Source organism: Culex pipiens, chromosome 2 (genome assembly GCF_016801865.2).
Source record: "Culex pipiens pallens isolate TS chromosome 2, TS_CPP_V2, whole genome shotgun sequence".
Taxonomy (NCBI): Eukaryota; Metazoa; Arthropoda; class Insecta; order Diptera; family Culicidae; genus Culex; species Culex pipiens.
In genome coordinates this window covers 221,781,320-221,807,114 of record NC_068938.1, presented here as the reverse complement: position 1 = coordinate 221,807,114, position 25,795 = coordinate 221,781,320, and the positions used below count along the sequence as shown (strand labels likewise).

The 25,795-nt window shown below is 38.4% G+C and overlaps 5 protein-coding genes across 5 annotated transcripts in view; 2 read left to right on the top strand and 3 right to left on the bottom strand.

Annotated features, from left to right (window-relative positions):
* LOC120428932 (trichohyalin-like) overlaps positions 1 to 18,893 on the bottom strand; it is a 47,616-nt gene extending 28,723 nt beyond the window's left edge. Inside the window, exon 1 of the mRNA XM_039594079.2 lies at positions 18,373 to 18,893. Within this exon, the coding sequence (XP_039450013.1) occupies positions 18,373 to 18,611 (239 nt within the window). The 5' untranslated portion in view covers positions 18,612 to 18,893. The remainder of the gene's footprint in view (positions 1 to 18,372) is intronic.
* On the top strand, positions 3,208 to 5,047 carry LOC120428933 (zinc finger protein 33B-like). The gene is made up of 2 exons (XM_039594081.2): positions 3,208 to 3,408; positions 3,479 to 5,047. Exons 1-2 carry the CDS (start codon positions 3,271 to 3,273, stop codon positions 4,988 to 4,990), a joined length of 1,650 nt encoding a protein of 549 aa, XP_039450015.1. The 5' UTR covers positions 3,208 to 3,270; the 3' UTR covers positions 4,991 to 5,047.
* On the bottom strand, positions 14,060 to 15,602 carry LOC128093190 (toll-like receptor 6). Its single transcript, XM_052709145.1, has 2 exons — positions 15,330 to 15,602; positions 14,060 to 15,274 (listed from the first exon to the last, which is right to left on the bottom strand). Exons 1-2 carry the CDS (start codon positions 15,353 to 15,355, stop codon positions 14,077 to 14,079), a joined length of 1,224 nt encoding a protein of 407 aa, XP_052565105.1. The 5' UTR covers positions 15,356 to 15,602; the 3' UTR covers positions 14,060 to 14,076.
* Positions 18,894 to 22,128: 3,235 nt separating the features above from the next.
* LOC120428935 (uncharacterized) lies at positions 22,129 to 23,796 on the bottom strand. Its single transcript, XM_039594082.2, has 2 exons — positions 23,387 to 23,796; positions 22,129 to 23,334 (listed from the first exon to the last, which is right to left on the bottom strand). The coding sequence occupies exons 1-2, from the start codon at positions 23,475 to 23,477 to the stop codon at positions 22,187 to 22,189; spliced, it is 1,239 nt and encodes a 412-aa protein (XP_039450016.1). The 5' UTR covers positions 23,478 to 23,796; the 3' UTR covers positions 22,129 to 22,186.
* Positions 23,797 to 24,025: 229 nt separating this feature from the next.
* On the top strand, positions 24,026 to 25,622 carry LOC120428936 (uncharacterized). The gene is made up of 2 exons (XM_039594083.2): positions 24,026 to 24,178; positions 24,234 to 25,622. The coding sequence occupies exons 1-2, from the start codon at positions 24,094 to 24,096 to the stop codon at positions 25,379 to 25,381; spliced, it is 1,233 nt and encodes a 410-aa protein (XP_039450017.1). The 5' UTR covers positions 24,026 to 24,093; the 3' UTR covers positions 25,382 to 25,622.
* Positions 25,623 to 25,795: the final 173 nt, after the last annotated feature.

Sequence of the window (25,795 nt, the reverse complement as noted above, 5' to 3'; positions counted from 1 at the left end):
AGTGGGATTTTAAAAATAACAGTCGAATTGGTCAATATACTGTTACCTAACGCCGTAGAGGAACCGTGTGATGAACGAAACGATGAGAGAAAATGAAGTGTGTGCGAACTGAAAACATAAACTATCAATTTTAGTAAACGATGATAACCCCGAAGAAAATTAATTTTCTCAAATTTGCTTAGCGGAACGAGACCTGCACCATATGGACGCTGAGTGGACATTCAACAAGCCTTTCAGAATGGATGGATTAAGTTGTTAAACGAGATTCTTCTCCACGGCTGAAGCTGAGCATCCCAATAAATCACTAGCTCAAGCGTTCAGCGAAGAAGTGCAAAACTCCCATCCATCCTAGCAGGCCATTTGAACGCGGGCGATGGATTTTCTAAATTTATCGACCTTGCGCTAGTTTTACACAACTCTCGCTGCGCTCTCGCGCGGGAAATCCTGCAACAAGGTCAACCCAGTTGTCTCGATTCTGGCCGATTAGAACGACGCAACCAGCGGCGGCGTCGGTGACATGTGCGCAGCGCAAATCTAGCAACCTTGGCCCTGTCAATGAAAACGCCAAGGAACGCGGCGGCGGCCGCACACTCACTTTCGGCTCTAATTACGGCGGAAATTACCGTACGAATAAATTTTGTTTGCGGCCATTTTTTCACCCACTCATCCGTCAATGAACCCGTCCAAGTTTTTCCCACACGAACCTGACCCGCCAGTGCAAATCATCGTTAGGCGTGTCAAACTGCCAATTAAAGCCTGACCACGAGGACCGTGCGCCTCCATGAACTCCACGAATAGCTTAGTCGGTGCCTACTAGGAATGACACTTTGTTGTTGGTGTTCATGCGAGCGCGTGCAGAAATGATCGACGCCCGTCTAGAACCGTCTAGTGGGCCATGAACTTGTGCGGCGGCGGTAATTTCCTCTGTTTTCACCAATTTTATGATGTCGATGTGCCATTTGCGTCTTTACCACGGGATCACGAGGGGTTGCGCGGCGAATGGTTTTCACGCATTGTTTGGATGTTTTAAAAAAATTTCGCTGTCGAGTTGAAGACCAGATGGGCAGTTTTGTTTACCGAATTGCGTTAAATAAACAACAATTCAAGCAGTTCGATAATGAGCATTTATTTACCAAAATACTCGATAAACTAAGTTTAGAATTTTGATTGGCATTGCGCCGTCAAGTTGAGTTCATTGTTTAGAGTTAGAGAAATTTTGTTTTGGAATATAACGCTCATAATTGTACTATAAATTTGAGCAGACTTAGTTGTGTTTTGAACAAGATAAATCTGAGGCATCTCCGAGATTTGTGTTGACTCCTATTTTTTATTGTCTTTAAAAAGTGTTTTTTTTAAAGGTCGTTGCATATTTCACCTTATTTTTCGCTGATATTTTGAAAATTCTAGATAATATCACAGACAAACATTGTAACACTGTGATAGTGCCTTATGTGAAGCATTTGGTAATACTTTTTGTTTCGAAATTTTGAAAATCGGGCTTGAAATTTGAGATTGTGCTGCACAACAAGCTGAAAAAATCAGGAAGTAAACATATTTTTTAACATAAAATATTTAATTGTAAATTTAAGAGGAACTAACCACATACTATAGATATAAATCTTTTTGGGTTGTTTTTCATTTTTCAAGAGAATCTAAAAGATTTTAAATATTACAGAAATCACGTTATCCACAGTCTTGCAGAATATTATATTATACTTAACCACGGCAATTGATTTTTGAAACAAAGTGAAATTTTGTAGCTATTCAGCACAAGCCTTACATTTTAGCTCCTTTGACAAAGGCCGGATTTAAAAAAGGGCTTTTTTTAAAGCTAGTTGCAATTTAAAAAGAAAAAATGAAACAGTTGAAAACAAGTGCTTATTAGTTTTCTAGTTGTAAAAAAAATTGCAAAATGTCTGCACTCGACATATAGAAAGCATGAACCTGGTTTTATCCAAATGAAAACTGCTCAGCATTGAAATTAAAATGATTTTTATTTCAGCAAATGTTTTAGTTTCAATGATTACATTTAAAGATATGGCCAAACCTCTACAAATTGTTTTTTCCCTATTTCTTGCATTTGAGAGCATATTTGACACAAATTCAATATCCTATCCAGGTTTTTAAGCGAAGATGGCGTTCGAATGGTGAACATCCGAAATGTCAAAATCACGCAGTAGCACCAACATTAGAAAACAAATGTGGCTGTCATGCCATGGCACACTTTTTTCGGAATATTGGTACCACTGCGTGATTTTGACATTTCGGACGTTCGCCATTCAAACGCCATCTTCGCTTAAAAACCTGGATAAGAAGTTTTTCAAGGTAACTCGTTCGCGTTTAGTCTTCGTCAAGACAATTTCTAATTGGAATGTTATATAAGGTTTTTCGCAAAGGTAATCCAAGCTTAACACTATTTTTGTCGAATTCACGTTTCAGAACATGCATTTTCAAAGGTTTTATAGACTTTAGTTTGCCAATATTTATTTTATAAGCACATCTTAGATTTTTTAAAGCGTATTTAAGTAAGTTTTTGTGTTGCCTGGAAGGTTTTTTTTTCAAATAAATCGAAAGTCATGCAAAAAAGTTATGACATCTAGATTACTTTTTCAAAACAACCAATGCTATGTTGATAGGACATTTTGAAAAAGTATGCGAGATATCATATTTCAAGCAAAAAAAAGTAAATGGGCCGATGTCAAAGTGTAAACAATGCGCCTATCCTGCTCACGTCAGTTGATGTTTACATCAGGATCAAGTAGGATAGACTTTTTGTTTACACTTCGAAATCGGCCCAATTACATTGTTTTGCTAGATTTGGTTAGAATGCTTTGAACTTTAGCGTAATATGACATAATTATACGTAACATTTTCCAATTCTACACAAACATCCACCCTAAATTTCGCTCTCTTCCAAGGGTAGCACTCCCTAATATCGATTAAATATTAACGCGTGCTCACAGCATCTCTCTCGCACTCCCCCTCGATATGTGTTTTTCCCATATCAACTTTGTTGGCCTGAGAGTGTTCAGCTGTAACTTTTTTTTGCCTTTGCTTTGACAGTTTTTGGCGTCTCTTTTCGCCATCATCCATCGCCGGTCTAGTTCTGCCGTGTCGTTTCTCTGTTTATTTTTAGTCGGTTCTCAGGTCTGAGACTCCCTGGAGCAGAAACTCACACACACGAATCGGTTAGGCGAGAGGAGGGACACTTTTTCTCGGTGTGACCAAAAGTTGGGTTTAGGATAAGTTAGTCCGGGATTGGGTCGCAAAATGAGTGGAAGTGTTAAAGTTTGTCGAATATGCCTCATGGAATCGGAACCGGGCACGGATATGGTGTCGATTTTTACCGAAAGAGAAGCTTTGGACGAGGTGGTGGCCAACATGATTATCGATTGCTTCAGCGTGCTGGTAAGTTGCTCATTAGCATATCCCTTTTGGCGAGGGTGCTTGATGTAATGAGTTTGCTGTTTGCTTTTAGGTGTCGGAACAGGACGGATACTCTCCTTGGATGTGTGGACCGTGTTTGACGCGGCTGGAAGATTGTTACCTGCTAAGGAGTCAGTATGTCGAATCATGTAGAAAGGTAGATGAAAGAAATTTGGAAGAGTCTCAAAACGTGGAAGAATTACCTGAGAGTATAATTGTAGAAGAGAGTAAAATCGACGAAGAAAGTATAATAGAAGAGGAAATCATAGCCGAAGAAGTCGTCCAGGAGTATAAAACGCCAGAAACGCCTTCAGAGTCAGCAGACGAAACTGACAGCGAGCAATCTTCATCAGAATTTCAAAAAGACGTTCATTACAAAGTAATTGACGTTGACGGCGTGTGCTGTTGTGAGTGCAATGAAATGTTCTCCGACGAAGCATCGTTGATACAGCACTCCGAGAATGATCACAGACCGGAGTCGACAGAGTTGAAAACTGGAACGCTTCAGTGCGATATTTGCTATGCAATGTTCTCCACCAACGGAAGATTGCAAAGACACATCAAGCGTCGTTATTCGCGAGTTTTGTACGAGTGTTTGGAGTGCCAGGCGATATTTCGATCCAATGCACGACTACAGAACCACTTGATCAAGCACGATCGCAAGAGTAGCCGAGCGGTGAAAGATTACCCTTGTTGCATTCGATGTTGCCCAGAAACCTTCCCGACTCAAGAGCATCTCGTTGAACACGCCCAAGAGTATCATGGACCACTTCGCAGCATCAACAAATCCACACGAGAGTCGGACGATCATGTCTGCCAAGTGTGTCTCAATTCCTTCTCAACGAAAAATGCGTTGATCAAGCATAGACTCGCCAAACAAGACACTCCTCCATCAGTAAAAGGTTTAGTTTGCTCGACCTGTGGAAAGGTCTTCAAAGCTCTGTCCTTGCTGCAAGCTCATGAAAACAAACACAAAGGTATTAATCCATTTCCCTGCAATGAATGTAGTGAATCCTTCCACTCATACCCAATGCTCCAAAGACACAAACGAAGATTCCACGTGGACAAACATCGCCACCAGTGCCCAAACTGTCCAAAATCCTTCGCGCACAAAAGCCAACTCAAGATCCACCAAGTCTACCACCTGGACCTTAAACCATACAAATGCGAAACCTGCCCAGAAACCTTCCGCCTCAAAAACCAACTAAAAATCCACAACCGACGCCACACCGGAGAACGCCCATTCCGGTGCCAGTACTGCCAGATGGGCTTTTCCCACGGAACGGACCGGAAACGGCACGAAATGGCCGCCCACACGGGGGAGAAACCGCACAAATGTCGCATCTGCAAGGGTGCCTTCGTGCGGCATCAGCAGCTGGTGGCGCACATGGTCAGTGGCCACGGACGGACCCGGGAAGCGCCCTTCCGGTGCGAGTACTGCAAGCAGGACTTCCGACAGTCGGCGGAGCTGGAGCGGCACGAGCACCAGGACCATGGGATTCAGGACGTCGGGACGATTGTGGCGAACGGGGTTGAGATGCAGTACGCGGTGGCTTATGTGTGAAGTTTTTTGAAGCCACCACTTAAGCTTAAAAAAATCAGCTACTAATCAAATTCGCGAATCTTGCTTTATGTAGAAATCATATTTCGCATTATTCAGAGATACCATAAAGATATCTTGAAATTGTAATTCAATACTGGAGTGGAGAGAGTTTGAATGCTTGTTTGTAGTAAATAGCTTGAAATAGAATAGTAAAAACCAAATTAAGCGTTTTATTCAAACTGAAGAAAAAACCATTAAAAGATAAATGATTGTCACCACTTTTAGAGACTTATGACAGAGCATAAGAGAACATAATTGCTAAAGTCAGTGTAATAAAATTAGGATTATTTTATAAGTGCTATAATTCGGCCCTCAATTCTCAATAGATGATATAACTACACCCAGAATTGGGCATCGGCATACGAGAGAATAAAGAGCACGATTCGGTAGTAAAATGGTACTGTGTGCGGACTGAGAGAATAAATCCCGAAATTACCGAGAGTACTTTACTCATGGGTTCATCTTCATAAAAAGCTCATCTATCAAATAAAAAAAAAGTACCGGCACCGTGACACGAACCCGAGACTTCCGGCATGTTGAACCGTGCTTTTGCCATATGGGCCACCATGGTTCGGTGACAAAGTGGCGGTCATTTGTCCATATAAGCCACTCAATAGGATGAACTGTTCCAATGAACGAATGAACACGCGAGAGGACTATACTCTCGCAAAATAGCACTTTCCTCACGTTTCTTTTCGTGAGGACTATCCCCTCGTTCTTTAACTTTGGGTGTATTGTTATGACTTACATTTGAAAAAATAGGCTCAATCTAAAAAATGAAATTGTAGAGAATTTTCTCAAACTTTACAACAAAATTTCAGAAATGGTTCAAGAGGGTACTATTTAAAAAAAAAATTTTTTTTTTTATGAAAACTTTAGTCTAAAATGGCTTAACCTCGAAAACGGAGCATTTTATCAAAAAATTACACCAGTGCTTCTTGATTCACGAATCAATTTTACTTTCAAAAATGATTTTTTTCTGCTAAATTAAGCATCTTTCTATCTCCACTATTATTTTTTTTAAATCCTAAACTAAACGTCCGACATAAATAAGGCTGGTAACTGTACGAATTTTCCCTTGCTGTAACGATTTTTGACGTTCTTCGTGGAATTTTAAAGGCCGGATTTGGGTGGGTATTTTTCCGTATAATACAGACTTTAATAATGACAATAACATCTTTATTTAAATTTAAATGCTTTTTGCTATTTATACATTTTCAACTGTCTGTTTAATTTTAAAAGGATTATTTTGAATATTTATTAAAAAAAGAAAAAGAAATAAGAAACCTTCATGTGGAAACTTTTTTTGAGATCTTTTGATTGATGTATTGACCGACGGTATTTTTTTACGTTTAATATAATTTTTTTTCAAGAAACACATTGACCATTGAAATCCACAAATTCTGAACACTTTTTTTTCTCACGGATGCAAACAAACTTTGGATCTCTCCAGGAGCACATATTTGTAACAAAATAATGACTGCACACACTGAAGCCAATGATACGCAATCTTAGTGATGCTTTATGAATGATCCGATAACTTTTTTTGTGAAAATATCAGTTAAATTCAGGTGTTCCACAATTGTGGGAGGCACAATAACGTTCCACAACTATGGAACAGGCAATTTGGAGGCAGTGTTTTACTGCTCTGGATACAAAAGTCTTGAAATGAAGTTTTTTGCTCACAAAGTACTACTTTTACTAGTGAAATAGCATGAGAATGTCCAAATGAAGGTCCTAAAATTAGTAGGGTCGACAAAAAAGCTGCATTTGGCATGGTATTGACAAATTATCACAAAAGTGTTCCGAATTTATGGGTGTTCCTAATATGTGGAATTACTGTAGTGCGTTTTATTGACAGACAGCTTCCAAATTTCTTTTGGAGACATCAATGATGCAAAATGGCTTTTTTGAACCTAAGGAATCGATGGAAAAATTTTCTAAAACAATTTTCGCATAAAAAAGTAAATCTCCGGAACAAGTAAATCAATTTTAGCTCGCCACATTTCAAAAGAAATGTGATTTGTTGAGCTATTATTGAAAAATACTAAAACGTTTTAAAAACATAGCTGAATTAGAAATCAAATGAAAGTTTTATTTGCCGATTTGAAGGTCTCGGCATCAGACAGTTAAAAATATGCTATGATTTTCAGAATGTTCACGTAACATTTTCAAAAATGGTGAATATTAATTAACAGGATTCCGGGATGTGATAAATTTCGGTATATTAATCGAACTAAAAGTATCCATCTTCTCCATCGAAATGAAAATCGAAATGAGTTCCCAATGCATTTTTTTGAGACGCATTGTGCTTTATGTTCGATTGATTAACCAATTAGTTATTTCGTCCTTTACGACACTTTTCGAGATACCATGGAACGGCTCAGGACCCACGAAGAAGTTTGATGAGCCTTATCTAGCAAGTTCATCAGCCATTTCGTTGCCTTCAATGCCGAAACCAATCAATGAAATCAAAATATTGTGCTCCAACATGGTTAAACTGCTGTCCCAATTCGCCCCAGTTGAAGGTAACCATTTTTTGTTAATTAGTTAATAATCATTCGGTGGTTGCAGATGTTTTGCATGGCATTAACAAGTTTTTATATAAACATTAAATTTTAAGATAAAATCAAAAGACAAAATATTTGTGATGATTTGTAGCCAAGCTAGAATTTAACTCACAAAATTATAATAAAATATCTGTCTATTTCGTTAACCATTAGTCACCATTAGTCTGGTCTAATTCCACAACATATCCAATTAACGACAAACAGTCAGCCGAAAACGTCACACAGCTTGACAGCATCAACTCCCACACCTAAAATAACGGATAGCAGCATTAGAAGCGGTCCTAACTCATGTATGGAAACGCACAGTACACCGTAAAAATAGCATTGCCCACTTTAAATTGCAACTTGGATCTAAGCCAAATAGGTAAATCCACCGTCACACACACACACATTCACACAGTCGGATGCAGTTGAGTTTTTCGCGAGATTTTTTATTCTTTTCGCTCTGCAGCCAGAGCACACGACATTTTTTCACTCACTGCTGAGCGCACTGGCTAATGAGAGGGAGCACAAAGCTAAGCCGGTTCACGTGTGGGTGCGGTTTTCCGTGATAATCCACTCAGATTAGCTCGAATTCTTTCACTTTACTTTCCCAAGTTTCACTTCACGTTCGAAAAGCCTTGAACCAATTTCCAAGCTAATCCTTTTCGAAACATAAACTTCCAACCGGGTGTCACCTTAAGTTTAAGGGCTCACTAAAAATTGTCGCAAGCGTGTGCGCGCGCGATCTAGTAGGCGAGTTGGGAGCAACTAAAGTCGTTGGCTTTATCCCGGGACGACCGCAGTAGGCGCGCGCGGAGTGCGTACAGCTAAGTACGCGGTTCAAACTCCGACTCCGGCTGAAACTGTCTGGAGTAGTCGGTTCGGTTTGCGGAAAATTCGCGCTGATCCTGTCCGTCCGCCCACCGACAATTGGCGAAGACGACGAAAACGTCGACGCCGCGCCTAGAATACCCGCGTTTGAGCGGCTTAAGCCATGTGTAGAGTCGTGCGTCGTTTGCGAAAGAAGATTCACCCAGAAGGAGCAGGGGGAGGAGGACGACTAAGCTAGGTTTATTTACTGCAAACGCGATGCGATGTTTGGAAATGTGGTGATTTGTTTTTATTTTATTCGCCGACTAACCGGTCACATTGGACGGAAAGACAAGGAGGGAATTAAATTGGGAAGTTGTTTGGATGGGCATCTGGTTGCCATTTTTTTGCCTTCCGTTTGCCAAAAAAAGCTGAATTTTAAAAACACTTTTTGTCATAAATTTTCGATTATAATTGAAAAATGTGCTTATTACTCGCTTCAAAATATTTTTTTTGTGAAATTCCTATAAATACAGTACCGCAACATTTTCTATGTTGTTGCGATTTTTTTGACGAAATCTCTTTTTTGTAAATTTTAAGATTGGTAAACAACCGGGCTGGTGAAAAATGCATTTTGAAACAATTTGTTCATCAAAATTTCGAGACTATGCACCTCCCAGCTTGAAAACCCAGAGGGCAACAAAACGTTTTTTTCGCTGTTTTTTTGTTATCGTCAAATCTGACTTTTTTTGAACTTATGATTGCAAAACAACTTAACTAGTGTAAAATAAACACATTTTGCATTCAAATGTTGAGGCAATGGTTTGTTATTTACATTTTTTATTAAAAATTTTATTGAAAAAATCAGCAAATTTCACAACATTTTCATAAAAAGACCATATCAACCAAGATCTTAAAAGTAAAATTTTGCAGGAAATTTTGCTTGTTACCAAAATTTTTCTTTTTTTTTAATTGATCAAACATTTTAGAAAAAAGTCAAGTTTTTTTTTGCTTTTTCAGATTTTTTTTTTGAAAAGTTGCGTTTTCTAAAATTTTGTGAAAATATAGAATGTCCCTAGAAAAATATTTAAAAAATTACTTTAGTACGTTTTATTTCAAATTTGATTTTACATTATAAATTAAAGTCAAGTGTTTTGAGCTTTTTTTAATTGCCCATCTGAAACTAAAAAAAAAATTCGTGTATCTTTTTTTGTGCAGTCCTCATTCAAAAAAAATTTTGATTTAAAAACTTTGCCTTACATTTTAAAAGGTCCTGCTATAAAAAATGTACAAATACTAAACTTCAAAACAAATTTAAAAAAATAAGCAAGAAATATTACAAAATGCTTCATAGTGTAATAGCTCCTTCACAAAATGTGATTTTCAAAATCAGCAAAATTATTTTTTCGTGTTTCATTTTTTGTGTATTCTTCATCCAAATCAACATCTTTGTCAAAGACAAAATCAAAAATATAAAAAAATATAATTTGAAAAACGAACCTTGTTTTTTGAATGGCTTTAAACGTCTTCAAGAAATGTGAGGCTAATACTTAGCTTCACATTTCAAACCAAATTAAAAAAATAAGTAAGAAGTATCACAAAATGCTTCATAATATTTTACAGCTAAATATCAATGAATTTTTTAAAAAATCTGATATTTTAAGTTTTTTTCCGATTTTGTGATCAACATTCAAAATTTGCCAAAAATCAAAAAGAGTTAATCAAAAATACAAAAATAAATGTTATACAATGTTCTTTAAATAAATAATTTAAATTTTCAGCAATATTGTTTATATTGCGCCCTGATTAAAGATTTAAGCAATTTTAGAAAATTAAGCTTCAAATACAACTGAGCAATTCTCTACGAAATCGGTCTTTTTTCTTCAATTTTAATTTATGTATTTTTTAATCCGACTGAAACTTTTTTGGTGCCTTCGGTATGCCCAAAGAAGCCATTTTGCATCATTAGTTTGTCCATAAAATTTTCCATACAAATTTGGCAGCTGTCCATACAAAAATAATGTATGAAAATTCAAAAATCTGTATCTTTTGAAGGAATTTTTTGATCGATTTGGTGTCTTCGGCAAAGTTGTAGGTATGGATACGGACTACACTGAAAAAAAATGATACACTGTAAAAAAAATTTGGTGATTTTTTTATTTAACTTTTTATCACTAAAACTTGATTTGCAAAAAAACACTATTTTTAATTTTTTTTATTTTTTGATATGTTTTAGAGGACATAAAATGCCAACTTTTCAGAAATTTCCAGGTTGTGCAAAAAATCTTTGACCGAGTTATGAATTTTTTAATCAATACTGATTTTTTCAAAAAATCGAAAAATTGGTCGCAAAAAATTTTGAACTTTATTTTTCGATGTAAAATCAAATTTGCAATCAAAAAGTACTTTAGTAAAATTTTGATAAAGTGCACCGTTTTCAAGTTATAGCCATTTTAGGGTAACTTTTTTGAAAATAATCGCAGTTTTTAATTTTTTAAAATTAGTGCACATGTTTGCACACTTTTGAAAAAAATATTTTTGAAAAACTGAGAAAATTCTCTATATTTTGCTTCTTGGGACTTTGTTGATACGACCTTTAGTTGCTGAGATATTGCAATGCAAAGGTTTAAAAACAGGAAAATTGATGTTTTCTAAGTCTCACCCTAACAACCCACCATTTTTCAATGTCGATATCTCAGCAAGTAATGGTCCGATTTTCAATGTTGAAATATGAAACATTTGTGAAATTTTCCGATCTTTTCGAAAACAATATTTTCAAAATTTTCAAATCAAGACTAACATTTCAAAAGGGCCAAACATTCAATATTACGCCCTTTACAAATGTTAGTCTTGGTTTAAAAATTTTGAAAATATTATTTTCGAAAAGATCGGAAAATTTCACAAATGTTTCATATATTAACATTGAAAATCGGACCATTACTTCCTGAGATATCGATAATAAAAAATGGAGGGTTGTTTGGGTGAGACTTGGAAAACATCAATTTTCCTGTTTTTAAACCTTTGCATTGCAATATCTCAGCAACTAAAGGTCGTATCAACAAAGTCCCAAGAAGCAAAATATAGAGAATTTTCTCAGCTTTTCAAAAATATTTTTTCCAAAAGTGTGCAAACATGTGCACTTATTTAAAAAAATGAAAAACTGCGATTATTTTCAAAAAAGTTACCTAAAAATGGCTATAACTTGAAAACGGTGCACTTTATCAAAATTTTACTAAAGTACTTTTTGATTGCAAATTTGATTTTACATTGAAAAATGAAGTCCAAAGTTTTTTGCGACCAATTTTTCGATTTTTTGAAAAAATTAGTATTGATTAAAAAATTCATAACTCGGTCAAAGATTTTTTGCACAACCTGGAAATTTCTGAAAAGTTGGCATTTTATGTCCTCTAAAACATATCAAAAAATAAAAAAAAATAAAAATAGTGTTTTTTTGCAAATCAAGTTTTAGTGATAAAAAGTTAAATAAAAAAATCACCAATTTTTTTTACAGTGTATCATTTTTTTTTCAGTGTAGTCTGTATCCATACCTACAACTTTGCCGAAGACACCAAATCGATCAAAAAATTCCTTCAAAAGATACAGATTTTTGAATTTTCACACATCATTTTTGTATGGACAGCTGCCAAATTTGTATGGAAAATTTTATGGACAAACTAATGATGCAAAATGGCTTCTTTGGGCATACCGAAGGCACCAAAAAAGTTTCAGTCGGATTAAAAAATACAAAAAAAATCGAATGACCGAAATCCTAGAGAACTGCTCAACTAGCATTGGCCTAATTTTATGATCAATTATTTAATTTTGGGCTTTTTTTGTCAAGTCATTCACCTACTATTTCAAAATCTTCATTGACTGGTTTGTTTTGACGTTTTTTGTCAACTAATCAATCAAGTAAAATAACATTCTTTTCTGATTCATTGACATTATTGTTTTGATATGAATTATTATGTTTTTTTTTTAAATTTAATATTTTACATGTTTTATCTAATCATTATTTTGTATTTATTCAAGTTATACATTTTACCGCGGAACTCAAATCCAGTAATAGGTAATCTGTGAACTAATCTTATTTAGAAAGTTTGCGATTCTGGCTTTTCCGTTCAGTTTTCCCAAATCAATTGGCATGGTCTGGTTTTCGATTCGAACCGTGCACGTATCGCCAATGAATGGCGCCTGTCTGCAAAACGTCGACTTATCTGTGGCTGGAACGCAAACTCAACGAGTGCAACGTTTTAGTACGGGTTCGATTTGTGCACTTGAAATTTATGAGGATCTAGCGGTGAACACTTTCGAAAAGGTTTATTTGCTTTTATTAAATGTAAATATATTCTGTCATATTTTTCGACTTTTTGAAAAACTATAGAGCCAATTTCAGCAAACTTTGCAAACTTGACTGCCACCATCATCTTCATTGACGTCAATTATTGTAAGCTTCTTCCCACGATCCAGCTGGCTGGAGTGTATTTCGGTCTTCCCTTCTGCTACAAAATTTTCCGCCGAACAAATCTTGCTAATAGAACTAAATAAATAAATCCGCGCCGCAAACATTTTATCCTTGATTTTTCTTTTCATTCATTCCAATCTTCCAACAAATCGACTGCCGCAACGAAAATAAATCTACTCCGAATAGCTCGCCTGCAGATCGTGGCTAAGAGAGGGTTGAACTCCAGCACTCGTCAGCGAATTTACGACATTGACAGAGACATTCAGTGGAAATTGACCGTTTTTCGACCCCCATCTTCCGGGCCCGCGGCTTAATTAAAACCTTCCTCTCAGAGGTTTTCCGTTCAACACGTGCGAGTCGCAATGACGACAGCGGCGTGGGCGTATCGGATTTCCGTTTTTTCGACTCTCTAAATTAAAACGTCTCTAAAGTAAAGCGGAAAAAAGAGCCAATCATTTTCCTCCCAAATGGCGTCAGTGGAAGCAGATGACGATCATTACGCGGGACACCCCCGCCATCGAAGGAGGCGCTTGGTCTCGATTGAAACTGCACATCGTGTTTCAACACAGGTGGAAACACTACCGGCTGACTAGGTTGTTGATCGTAGTTGGCCTGGCGTGACGTTTTTCACACCTTCGATGCTTGTTGTTGCAGTTCTGCGAACGGGCCTGCTTCGATGGAAATGCAGCCGGATTTTTAGGGGCGAGCAAACATTTTGCCAGGGACGCGCGAAAATATCTCAAGTGGTTCGGAAAATTGCATTTTAGCATCTTGAAATTTTCTCGGGATAAAGCGCAGATTGAAATTCCTTGTGCTTGAAATTTTTGCTTAATTGGGAAAGAATTTTTCTTTGTTGATCTGGTCGGGCAATGTGAAAAACGTTAGCAGAGAGGGAATAAACGGCGCGCCTGTACCTGTGTTTTTGAGCGAAGAAAAACAGAGGAAATTTGTTTTTCCTGAGGATTTAAGCGAGTGTTTGCGGGAAAAATCGCTGCTGCTGCCGTCGTCTTCGTCATTCGGATTGTCGTAAGAGAATGAGTGCAGAGGTATTTTTAAATGCGCTCGGACGTGCGTCGCACTATTTTTAATTGCCGGATAGGTTTGAGTGGTATCAGAGGAGGATTCAGGGGTGGATTTTTGTCACTATAGAATGAAATAATGATTTATTTTCGACAAAAAAACATTTATTATCCAGGAAATTTATGTTATAAGTTTGAAGATTATTTAGATTCCAAAATTTTACGGATTTGGGCCAATTTTTCTTCAATACTTAGCCCTTGCTCAATTGTGTTACCTTCTTCAGATTCGATATTTTTTGATTTCTGAAGACCATTTTGTTTTGAAACGAATCGATAAAATAAATCAGACAAGTTTTCTATCATAAGTTGTAACTGTGTATTTTTCAGAGCTGCTTCGTTTTCAATTTGCAGAATTTTTGATAATATTTTATTACTTTCGTTCTGCACTTTAATCATTTTGTCCCTGATGTTTTGATTCACTGAAATGTTAAGCTTGCCAATTGCAGGAAAAATCGCTTTCTTCAAAATGTTATTTATTTTGAATGTTTCATATTCTAGCACTTCATGCGGTACGCTGGGCTTCGTTTTCTCGTTATTGGAAGTGCAATTTGTAGCTCTTAAGCTAGGAGTTGCCACTTTTCTAACAGATGCTTCCTTCAACATAAAGTCCTTCCACTCACAATCGAATGGATTATCGTTTAAATTAACTAATCCAAGCGCCGGAACGGATGTCAGCAATGATAAAACGACAGAAAGTTTGTTGTCTTGTAAATCGATGTGTCTGAGTGAAGTGGCATTCCAATGTTTGAAATTAACTTCCACTAATTGATTGCTGTGAATGAACAATGTTTCCAAACCTTCCAGATTTATCGTTTTATGAAGAAAACTATCAAACTCAATAATTTTATTATGATTAAGATTTAGCAATCGAAGTTTTTTCATGCCACTAAGTTCGTCTAAATTCACGTAAAGTATTTGGTTGTGACGAAGATCCAGTACTTCAAGATTTTCCAATGATCTCAGCTTTTCCGGAAGCTTTTTGTAGCTCGCGTATCGAATCTCCAACTCCTGCAGATTATTTTCAGCTGTCGTATCAACTTCAACGGTCACATTTTTGTTGTACAGCAGAGATATCCTTCTAAACTGTGGCAAAATCTGAAACACATTCAGATCAACACTGATCAAGCTGATATTCACTGCTCCGTTTAACTGCTGCAGCATCTCAGCCGTCATTGTTCCAATTTGAGATCTCTCAAATTGAATGCTCGTGTAATTGGAATATTTCGACAGCTTCTGGACATCGGCTTTGTTTCGAATATTTATGTCGAATATTTTCAAAACACCATTTTTGAACTTTACTGTTTCAGCGTGGCAGCCTCCAATAATCAGAAGAACGATTCTAAAATAATTCAAATTTTAACTGGCTGTAAAAAATAGTTTAATAAGTTTCTTACATGAAGATGAAACAAATCTTTCCCATTTTTAGAGACGATCTCGCCAACTTCTCACCAAGAACACTGACCAGTAACTGGAGCTGTTTCGGCGAGATGCATCCAATCTGGCCAAGTTTTCCGAGTCAATTTATTCACCCAACTTTTACCGGTTTTTACCGGGTGGAACTCGAACCCCCGTCCAAACAAACGATTTGTTGATCGACGTTTTCAATTTACCTTTCGATCGATCGATGCTGAATGCAAAGCAATTGAGTTGAGTTCAGTAAACTCCTTGGAATGAATATCATCGAATCATATGGATACGGATCATAGGGTGAAGGGTATTTGTAGATCTTTTAAGGATTTCGAATGAAATTTATCTGGTCTTGGATAACAAGATTGAGTTTTTTCGGCAAAATGTCTAAGAAAATTTAAATATTTACAATTTAATATTTATACAATAATTAAAAGTTAATATTACACGCTATGGTAAAGTGATTCAATATATTCGGAAAACCGATAATTACCTATTATATTTTTTAAAAATTAAAACAAAGCGAAAAAATATAGGAAAGTTTTGCGGATGGAGTGAATTTGGTTTGAGAAATTACTTAGGACTCTAATCCAGACTCGATTATTTGAGAACCTTGGAAAAAATACACTTCGGTTAATCGAATCACGGATTTTTTTTTCGTTGTCTTTTTTCCACTGTCGAACTTAAGAGCGAGTCCACGACCAGGCATACTCCTTTGTATGAGACGTCGTTTGGACCTCACCAATCTGCCTGAAATTTTCAGGGGTTGTTTGTACATATAAAAATAGTATCTGGCCAAAATATGAGCACTCTAGGTCAACGGGAAGTGGGGCAAATCGGGACACAAAGTTTGAAGGTTCAAAAACGTCAAAAATCTTAAAAAGGCTATAACTTGGGCAAAATTCAATTTAATTTCAAAATTCAAAATGCATCTGAAAGGACTTAAAAAATGCAACAAAATGCAGGGTAGAGCATCTCAATTGGTTAATTCTAAAGGGAGTTATTGGCATGTTAGTGAAAAAATAGCATAATTTTCAAACTCAAATAAAAAAGTGTTCTATCCAGATATCAACTCGGTTCGACCTGCAGCTTGTAGGGGACATCTGGGACTACCATCTGAGACTGAGAACGCTTTGGGTAAGGCAGTTTAACATGTTAAATAGACACTTTTACTTTTAGTGATTTTTTTAGTTGTAAATTTTTGCTCGGGGAATAATTTTATCATATTCGTGTTCCTGAGACAATTTCACACTAGAAACATGCATAAAAATGCTTATTTTCATCCATTTTAACCCTTTAAAAATGAAAGTTTAAAAAATCTTCGATTCACATTTATTGAAAATCGAGTTCGTTTCCAAGGATACTAGATGACACCAGAAAAAAGCAGCTCCTCATTTTTTTAACTTTCATTTTTTAAAGGGTTAAAATGGATGAAAATAAGCAATTGTGATCTAAGCGGTCCCCCGAGCAAAAATTTACAACCAAAAAATTCACTAAAAGTAAAAATGTCTATTTAAAATGTTAAACTGCCATACCCAAAGCGTTCTCTGAGACTGAGTCTGGTAGTCCCAGATGTCCCCTACAAGCTGCAGGTCGAACCGAGTTGATATCTGGATAGAATACTTTTTTATTTGAGTTTGAAAATTATGCTATTTTTTCACTAACATGCCAATAACTCCCTTTAGAATTAACCAATTGAGATGCTCTACCCTGCATTTTGTTGCATTTTTTAAGTCCTTTCAGATGCATTTTGAATTTTGAAATTAAATTGAATTTTGCCCAAGTTATAGCCTTTTTAAGATTTTTGACGTTTTTGAACCTTCAAACTTTGTGTCCCGATTTGCCCCACTTCCCGTTGACCTAGAGTGCTCATATTTTGGCCAGATGCTAGTTTTATATGTACAAACAACCCCTGAAAATTTCAGGCAGATTGCTGAGGTCGATGCGAGATGGGTATGCTTTGCTCATGGACTCGCTCTTACGTATGACTCATAAACTACGCTAAAGTGATCTAGAATTTTTAAATCCAAGATGGCGGCCAAATGGTGGTGATTAAATATTAAATAAAGGGAATTTTGTTTTGATTTTGAGTTTTTGACCCAGAAGGAGGGTAACCGTATAAATTAGAGCAACACATGTCTCATGGTGAGAAACATTGGAAAGTGATAAACATTGAATAAAGAATATAATTAGTGAAAAAATTGTGCACCGAATTGAACCCCGGAATTTTGTTATTTAATAGGCAATGATCTTGATTTTAACAGTAAGAAAATAAAAAAAAATACGGAAAACAATTTTTTTAATCATGATACGATTATTCGAAGTTCCATACAAACCTTCGCATAATCGAACTTTGGATAGTTGAAATTTCGGATAATCGAGGCTTTGAATAATCGAGTCTTTACTGTATTTAAAAAAAAAATAAAAACTGCTTTATCATTTTTTTTCATTGCTCTATATTTAAAAATGAAAACATGCGTTTTTCTGTCATCTGATTTTTCGGGGAAATTTAAAAAGTCTCTAAAAACAATTAAAAACCCAAAAATTAAATTTCCTTTGGCCTTATTCACTATGTCTCGTTTCAGAGTTTTGATATTTAAATTTAGTTTTTTTCACGAAATTTTGTAAAATGCGACATAATTGTTTAATTTTCAATTTTCGAAAACTAATCCAAACATTCCTTAAGATCAAAAAACATCTTGTAGGGTGTCTCAAAGGATTAAAACTATTTTTTTTCTATTTCTTATTTATGCCAAATTCGATATCTGAAAAACATATACCCAACTCTGGAATTTAAAATTGTTTCATTTCACCCATCAATACTTTTTTTTTGTTTCATCAACTCAATTTTGCCACTGTTATGGTTAATTTTTAATTATTAAATGAAAATGAAACTGTGTGTGTGTTTTTTTATGAAACACGTACTGAAGTACAAGCAATATGGCCTAACAAATATTTATCACAATGCTGATTTTAAATGAAATGAAACATATGTAATTTTTATTTACGTAAATGAGCCTTCCAACTCACCAGTACTGAAAAAAGTTGTCCAGCGCGTGGTTCTGCACGCTGAGCGGGTCGGTAATTTTCAGATCCGGAAACTGGGCCACCATCATTTCCGGCGTGAGCAACGCCGACGGGGAGCGGTCCGTTTCGGTTTCGGTTTCGTCCGCGATGCCGCTGTCGTCCTCGGTATCGCTCGTATCGTGGTCCGTGTCCTCGGGCAGATGTGCCAAGAAGCGCGGAATTTGCTCGTTGAAGAAGTTCATTTTGTTGCTTGTTTATTCGTTCCCCTTGATGCACTATTTTTTTCTGAGAACCTTTTGCAGCGAGAGACACACCACTCACTATATCGGTAATTTTGTTCACTTGTCGACCCACTTTTTTTTGTACTCCCTTGTTTTGGCACTAATTTATGTAATTGAGCAACGCGCTTTTTACCCCTCACGCTTTTATCACACAGTCACATGGTACTAAATCTCACTAAAACTGGTTCGGATCGTGCGCTGTCGATTTCAATTAGTCACGCCGAAAATCACCTGCAATATTTCGGAATGCTCGTTCAAGACTAAAAAAATTCACGACATCCCAGCATGGAGGCCGCGCGCGCTCTCGGCACCCCAATCGATACACAATAGATGAGTTTGCTAAGTGGTAGTGACCACACCACACTGCTGATGACGTGTCACGTGAGATGGTGGAAAATCGCCGAAATTTGCGCGAGTTTCCCGCGCTAACTCAGTGTCATTAACGTCGCTCCGCGGAGGCGGCTTACAGGAAGACACCGGCTGACGTGGTAGGCGTTGGAAAATCGCTTCCGGAAGCGAATGGCCCACTACAAATTTAAAGCGGCGCCATAAATGTTAATGATCACAGTGACCCTTGACTGTCGTGAAGCGCAAATCGAGACTTGACTGTACCTTCTCCTCCCATTTAGCAACCAATATTGGCAAACGCATGAAAAACAAACAAAGTCGCGATTTTCACGTCAATCGGAGAAGCCGACCACAAAGAAAATCTTTTGAGTTTCTCCGCAAAGAAAAAAAAACATTAAGTTTTCAAAAATAAACCCAGTAACCTTGGGGGGCGGCTGCTGTCAGTTGGGGCAGCAAATTTGCCAGCACAACCGCGCTTATCTCATTGCTATATTCTGGTTGGCTGGATGGACGCACTGTCACTTCAGAAAAGGAGCCGATGTCGGTCGCTTGTGTGAGGGATTTTATCTTTGAGTGGCTTTCCGTCACATTTGCTCGCGCTGACGGACGATGATGGACTCTTTGGGTGTATTTTTTTTCAGAATTGCGGTTTCGATCGGAGTAGCCGAGGTTTGCCGGTTAAATTTTGCGATGCCAACTTCTTTAAGTTAGCACGCATGACCTGGATTTTTGCGATTTGACCTTAACCTTAACAAACTTAATTTTCATAATTTCTTATTCAAACAAAACTGGTATAAAACAGTTTTTTTAACGATTGCACAGTTGAAAAGATTATGGTGACATTACCTCTGCGAACGAGTACAGTCCAGACTCGATTATCGGAAATTTCGATTATTCGAAGTTTGTTATCCGAAGGTATGTGTTGGACTTCGGATAATGGAATCATGACAAAAGTATATCAACTTTTTAATATTCATATTAGTTTTTCTTATTTTCTAATTCGAGTTCTGCAACCCCATTTAAGTCAATCCTGAATAATATTTATTTAATTAAAAAAAGCATATTTTCGATATTTCAGCACCCCCATTTTGGTTGCCATCTTGGATTCACAATTTCTAATTACTTTAGAGTAGTTTGAACTCGACAATAAAAAATAAGACAATGAATTTTTTTGGGATTCGATTATCCGAATTGAAATTTTGCCAAGGCCTCCGGATAATCGTGTAGTCCAGACAAGTCCAGACAGAAAATAAAAAAAAGTGTAATTTTACTTCTTAAAAATTGGTAAATTTACTATATTCTTGTGTAGTGCCACTTTTTTTTAGCTAAACTGAGGAATATCTACATCATAGAAGAGGTAACAAAACATTGAAACTATTTTTTAATCTTTTTGAAGTTAATCAAGTTTATGAATTCTGAATCTCCATTTTAACATGTTACAATCAAATAAAATCAAGATCAATTTCTATATGCTCCCAGAATAAAAACACTATTGAAAAATTACATCAAAATTTACTCTGTCAGATTCGAGTTTTGAATCCTGCTGACAAAATAGTTGTTAAATTTCTTCTGAAGAGTTTTCACAATAAAATCAAATTGTCAAAACCCTGAGAAGCAACTTGTTAATTTATCATTAAAGTTTCGTGGCAATTTCCGGCATTGACTTAATTTCACGGTTCAGAGAAACTTTCACTGACTTCCGTGAAATCGTGAAAAATTTCTAGCCTGACAAATAGCTTAGTTTATTTTTACAATGTTGTCGAGATTCGTTGCTCTTTTTTTTGTTTTTTTTTTTAAGCTAAGATTGGTACTAATTTAATTTAAGGTTTTTGTCACCCCCTTTTCAAAATCGACCCGAAAAATCGGGGGACACATTTTTTTTATTTCTTCAAAAAAGTTCAAATTTTCAAGCCAATCAAACCAACCAATCAATCAATAATTTTTTAGCATGTTTGGATTTATAAAAAAAATCTTTTAAATTTTAGTGATTTTACAATGTACAGAATCGCAAAAGTTTTTTTGTCCCATAAAAAAGTTTTTTGTCAAATCTTTAATTTTTTTAAAAACTAATGATTGCATTTTCCAATGTTTTTTTTGCATTAAAATGTTTACATTTTACAATTATTTTCAAACAATTTCATTTTAATTTTACTTAATGCTTTTATTTTGCTCTTTATTTTTAATCATTAGTGAATGCCACTTCAGAATTCTCTATAATTCATGTAAATTTAGAATAAATTCGATAAAATCATAATCAACATAGTCCGCCGTTGCTTGCTTGGATAGATCTCGATCGCCTACTTTGTTACAGGTATCTCGTATTGTTTTCCACTCTAGCTAGCAAAATCACTTCAGTTGGTCTTGAAGTGTATTAAGTAATTTAGCACTCGTAATTACATAAGTCGCACTGTTTGTTCGCCTGTTTGTTTGGCAATCAGCACAAGTTGAACAGCTGTTTTTACTGCACTTTCTAGCGTTTTCGCCGCACTTTCCGTTGGCGTGATTGGTTCGGCTCAGGCAAAAAGGACAACATTCAAGTGGCTCTTGTGTGGTCACTTGTTTCCACTTGAGTTTTCCCTTCAACAACACTCAAATTTGCACTGTATCACGTTTCGAACACTCGAAGTTGGTGGTCATCGCTCCCTACAGTCGTAGCTCCAGGCACTTCCGGGATTCGCGGTCAACAAACGCACCCACGATTAAGTAACCACCTTTCCCAGACTGTCACTGCACTGCGGAACGGCCGCCAACCGACACTTTACTGCCCCAGTCCCAGAATCTCCCGAATCTGCGCCGGAATTTTGCGCTTCGACGCACGTTACGGTGCTTTCTTCTTCTCGCAACTGGCGCGGCTAATCGAAGAAACTCACTTAATTGGTTTTAAAAATAAATCGCTAATCGAACGCCGAACCCGAAACCCGGCTTTTAATTTTGGCCCAAAACGTCTCGACGAGCCGTTAACCACCGACCGACTACCAGTGCCGTTGGCCAAAGTGGCTTAACCGCAGCCGTCGTGGCCGCAGGATTAAGGGACGAAAAGAGAAAAATGTTCGCGCAGTGCGGTTTAACGCGCGTCACGACATAATTGTCTAGTAGTGCAAGGTGGTTTGCCAACAAAAACGCGGTTGAGTTCAGTGCGGTACATTCTTTTGGGGTTGAAACAGAACAGAAATTTTTATTTATTTATCTTAGATGAGTAAATTGGGAACGTCCAGCTCTGGCAGGTGGCCAATTTTCCTGAGAAATTCGTTGACTTCGCAAGCGTAGGAGAATCCACGTCGCAGGTTGAACCTGTCCCAGTTGATCCAGCTGACCTTGTCGCCAATGTCTTCGCAGAACATGTATTCGTTGCGGATTTGGTCCATCGAAGTTATGTGGACGTTGTTGACACCGATTAGTACAATTCCGGCTTTGTTTTGCTCGTCGTGAAGAATCTTGTAGTAGATCTTCGGCGCCGGTAGCCGTTGAACGCCGTTGCGATTGAAGTCCAGGAAGATTGGCTGCTGATCTCCGTTGACATCGGTCTGCGTATGGGCACCGTAAGTTCCACCGTAAACGGTCACCCGAATGTTACGTGCCGCGACAAAGTTCCGTGTACTGTCCTCGATCTTTAGCCAGTTCCCATCGTTGAAGTTCTGCCACTGCGGAGCGGCGTTCAAGAACCAGAAGGTGGCGTTCTGATGGGTGGCGTAGATGAAGTCAGCACGTGCAGCGATGTGACCTCTGGCCATGTAAACTCCATTACTGGTATCCCCCACAATATCGTCGGCGAGTGACTGTGAGTTCAAAATCTCAGCGATCGTTTGCCGTTGACGAACGATCGTGTACAGTGTGTTGACGTTGACCCCTGGATAGAATTCTCCTTGGTACCAGGAAGGTCGTGCAACTCCCTGCTGGTAGCCAGCGTGAGCCCGACGGAACTCGTGCTTGACCCAGTGATTTTCAAAGGTTTCGCTATTGTGACAGACGTCCATGATCTTGGGGAAGCGCGTTCCCATTTGAAAGCCGATCTCGATGATCGTGGCACCTTGATTACATACCTCGTTGGTATCGCGAGCTGAACTGTACCAGTTTCGTGTGCACGAGAATTCCTGGAACTGATACATGGTGCTGTCGTAGTTGAACGTTTGATCAAACACACACGAAACGATGATTGTGTTTTTGGTGGGTGCCAGGTTGAATCCGTTGTCACAGGCGAGCTCAACCGTTTCTCCTGCATTCAGCTGAAGAAGACGATTGTTTGAGGTCGGATAGCGAAACTGATCCGTGCCTGTATGAAGGATCAGTGGTTGTGGGATCGGCAGCTGATTGTTGATGTTGAGCGAGCATGTTGGAGCTGGAACAGTCTTGTTAGAACTATGGACAGGTATGATCACAACTCCACCTACCAAACCTAACCGATCCCGTCTCTTGCAGGGGCAGATCTTTCCCTTCTACGGCGAACGCCAACCCAAGAACTACGCACAGGAAAGTCTTCATTGTTGAACTGCAGGTGGCAGCGATACGAACATCGTCTTATATCTTCCCGAGACCATGGGTACATCTGATTGATTGTCCGATTACAAAAAAGACATCACGAGCCCCCTTTTGATAGCCCCCTTATCAAGCAAGTCAGTAGCGCACTCGGACGGAAATATCCTTCAGACGGAAACCGCACGAGACACCGACATGCTTCGCGACTGGTATCGGTCGTGTGAGGCTCTCCTTTAATTATCGCTAATGTTTTCGTCCAGAGCTATCCGAAGTGTCGATCTGGTGCTGATAAGCCGCGGTACAACGATGTGACGGTAGTAGATGTCTGCAGGAGTTCGCCGGGACAACTACGTATTAAGCCGATAAGATTTGTTCAGCTTGGTCGGGTTATAGTCCCTTTGAGCCTAATCTAGGGTTCTTCCCTCCGATTGAATGCAACCATCAATCGTTTCACTGTAACACTATTTTCCGACAGCCGATTGTCAGGTTGGAAAGTCCTACTGCCACTGTCCGAGGTATCTCGGTGACGTCCACAATGATTGATAACGAATTGATTGACCACCTGTATAAAAGAGGCTCCCCAGCGAGGTCTTCATTGCTCAGTTGATTTTGAAGCGATACGATGAAGGTAGTACTAGCGGTGGCACTTGCCCTCGTGGTGGCCATTGAGGCGAGGGAGATTCCCAAACAGGATATAATTCCGTTCGGTAAGTTACAAGTTTTGCGATATCCAGCCAATTAGTAACAATCTCGATCTTCCAGCTCCGGCATGCACGATCAACATCAACACTCAACTGCCGCGACCCCAGCCACTGATCCTAATCCCAGGCACGGATCAGTTCCGGTACCCACAGTCAAACGATCGCATGCTTAACCTGAATGCCGGAGAATCGCTGGAGTTGGCCTGTGAAACAGGATTCAACGTGTCACCCGCGAAGAACTCGATCGTCGTGTCGTGTGTCTCCGATCGAACCTTCAGCTATGACGGCGCCAACTTCCAGCTGAACGAATTCTCTTGCAATGAAAACTGGTTCAGCACTGCTCGGCGAACCAACGTTCCCTGTGAACAGGGTGCAACGATCGTCGAGGTTGGGTTCGACATGGGAAATCGTTTCCCCAAGATCATGGACATCTGCCACAACTATCGAACGTTCGAGAACCACTGGATCAAGCACGAGTTCCATGTAGCGCACGACGGTTTTCAGCAGGGAGTTCCACGTCCGGACTGGCATCAGGGAGATTTCCAGCAGGGAATCAACGTCAACCTGCTGTACACGGTCAACCGTCAACGCACGACGCTGGCTCAGATCCTGGGCTCCCAAGCTATTGCGAACGAGTTGGTGATCGACGCTACCAGTGGGATCTTCATGGCTCGTGGTCACATCGCTGCACGTGCTGACTTCATCTACGGAACGCAACAGAACGCTACCTTCTGGTTCTTGAACGCCGCCCCGCAATGGCAGAACTTCAACGATGGTAACTGGCTGCGGATCGAGGATAGTGCTCGTAGCTTCGTCGCATCCCGCAACCTCCGCGTAACGGTGTACGGTGGAACTTACGGCGTGCACACGCAGACCGATGCCAACGGTGACCAGCAGCCGATCTACCTGGACTTTGACCCGAACGGTATTCAGCGTCTTCCTTCGCCTAAAATCTACTACAAGATTCTTCACGACGAACAGAATAAGGCTGGAATTGTGTTGATCGGTGTCAACGATATTCACATTACGTCGATGGAGCGAATCCGCAACGAATACATGTTCTGCGAAGACATTGGAGACAAGGTCAGCTGGATCAACTGGGATCGGTTCAACTTGGGGCTGGGATTCTCCTACGCCTGTGAAGTGAACGAGTTCCTGAGGAAGATTGGACACCTCCCCCATCTGGACATTCCAAACCTGTTGATCTAGAATCATGTATTACTTATTTTGGGAGTATTAAAGTCTCTTTTTGCATTTAAATAATCTAGTATGCGTAGACATCTAGTCACCGTGAGTACACACTATCGTTAATGAATGGCCTACTTGCTCGCGTTTTCTCAAAACGGTAACGCTACGTTAGTTCGAGTGTATAAATTAAGGCGCAATAGAGAGAAAAGCTCAGCATTGAACCTCATGTAACGCCGTTGAATAAACTTAATTGTAATATTTTTGATGATTTATTTTTCTGTTTGTTTTACTACTTTGACTTTTTTTAAATTCATTAATATTTTCTCCATTTTCTTTCAAACAAACATGTTAAAATAACGCGTAATTTTTGCCTTCTCGAACACTCTTCGCGTTAACAATCCATTCACGTGTATTAGTGCTGCGCACGTGTTTCCC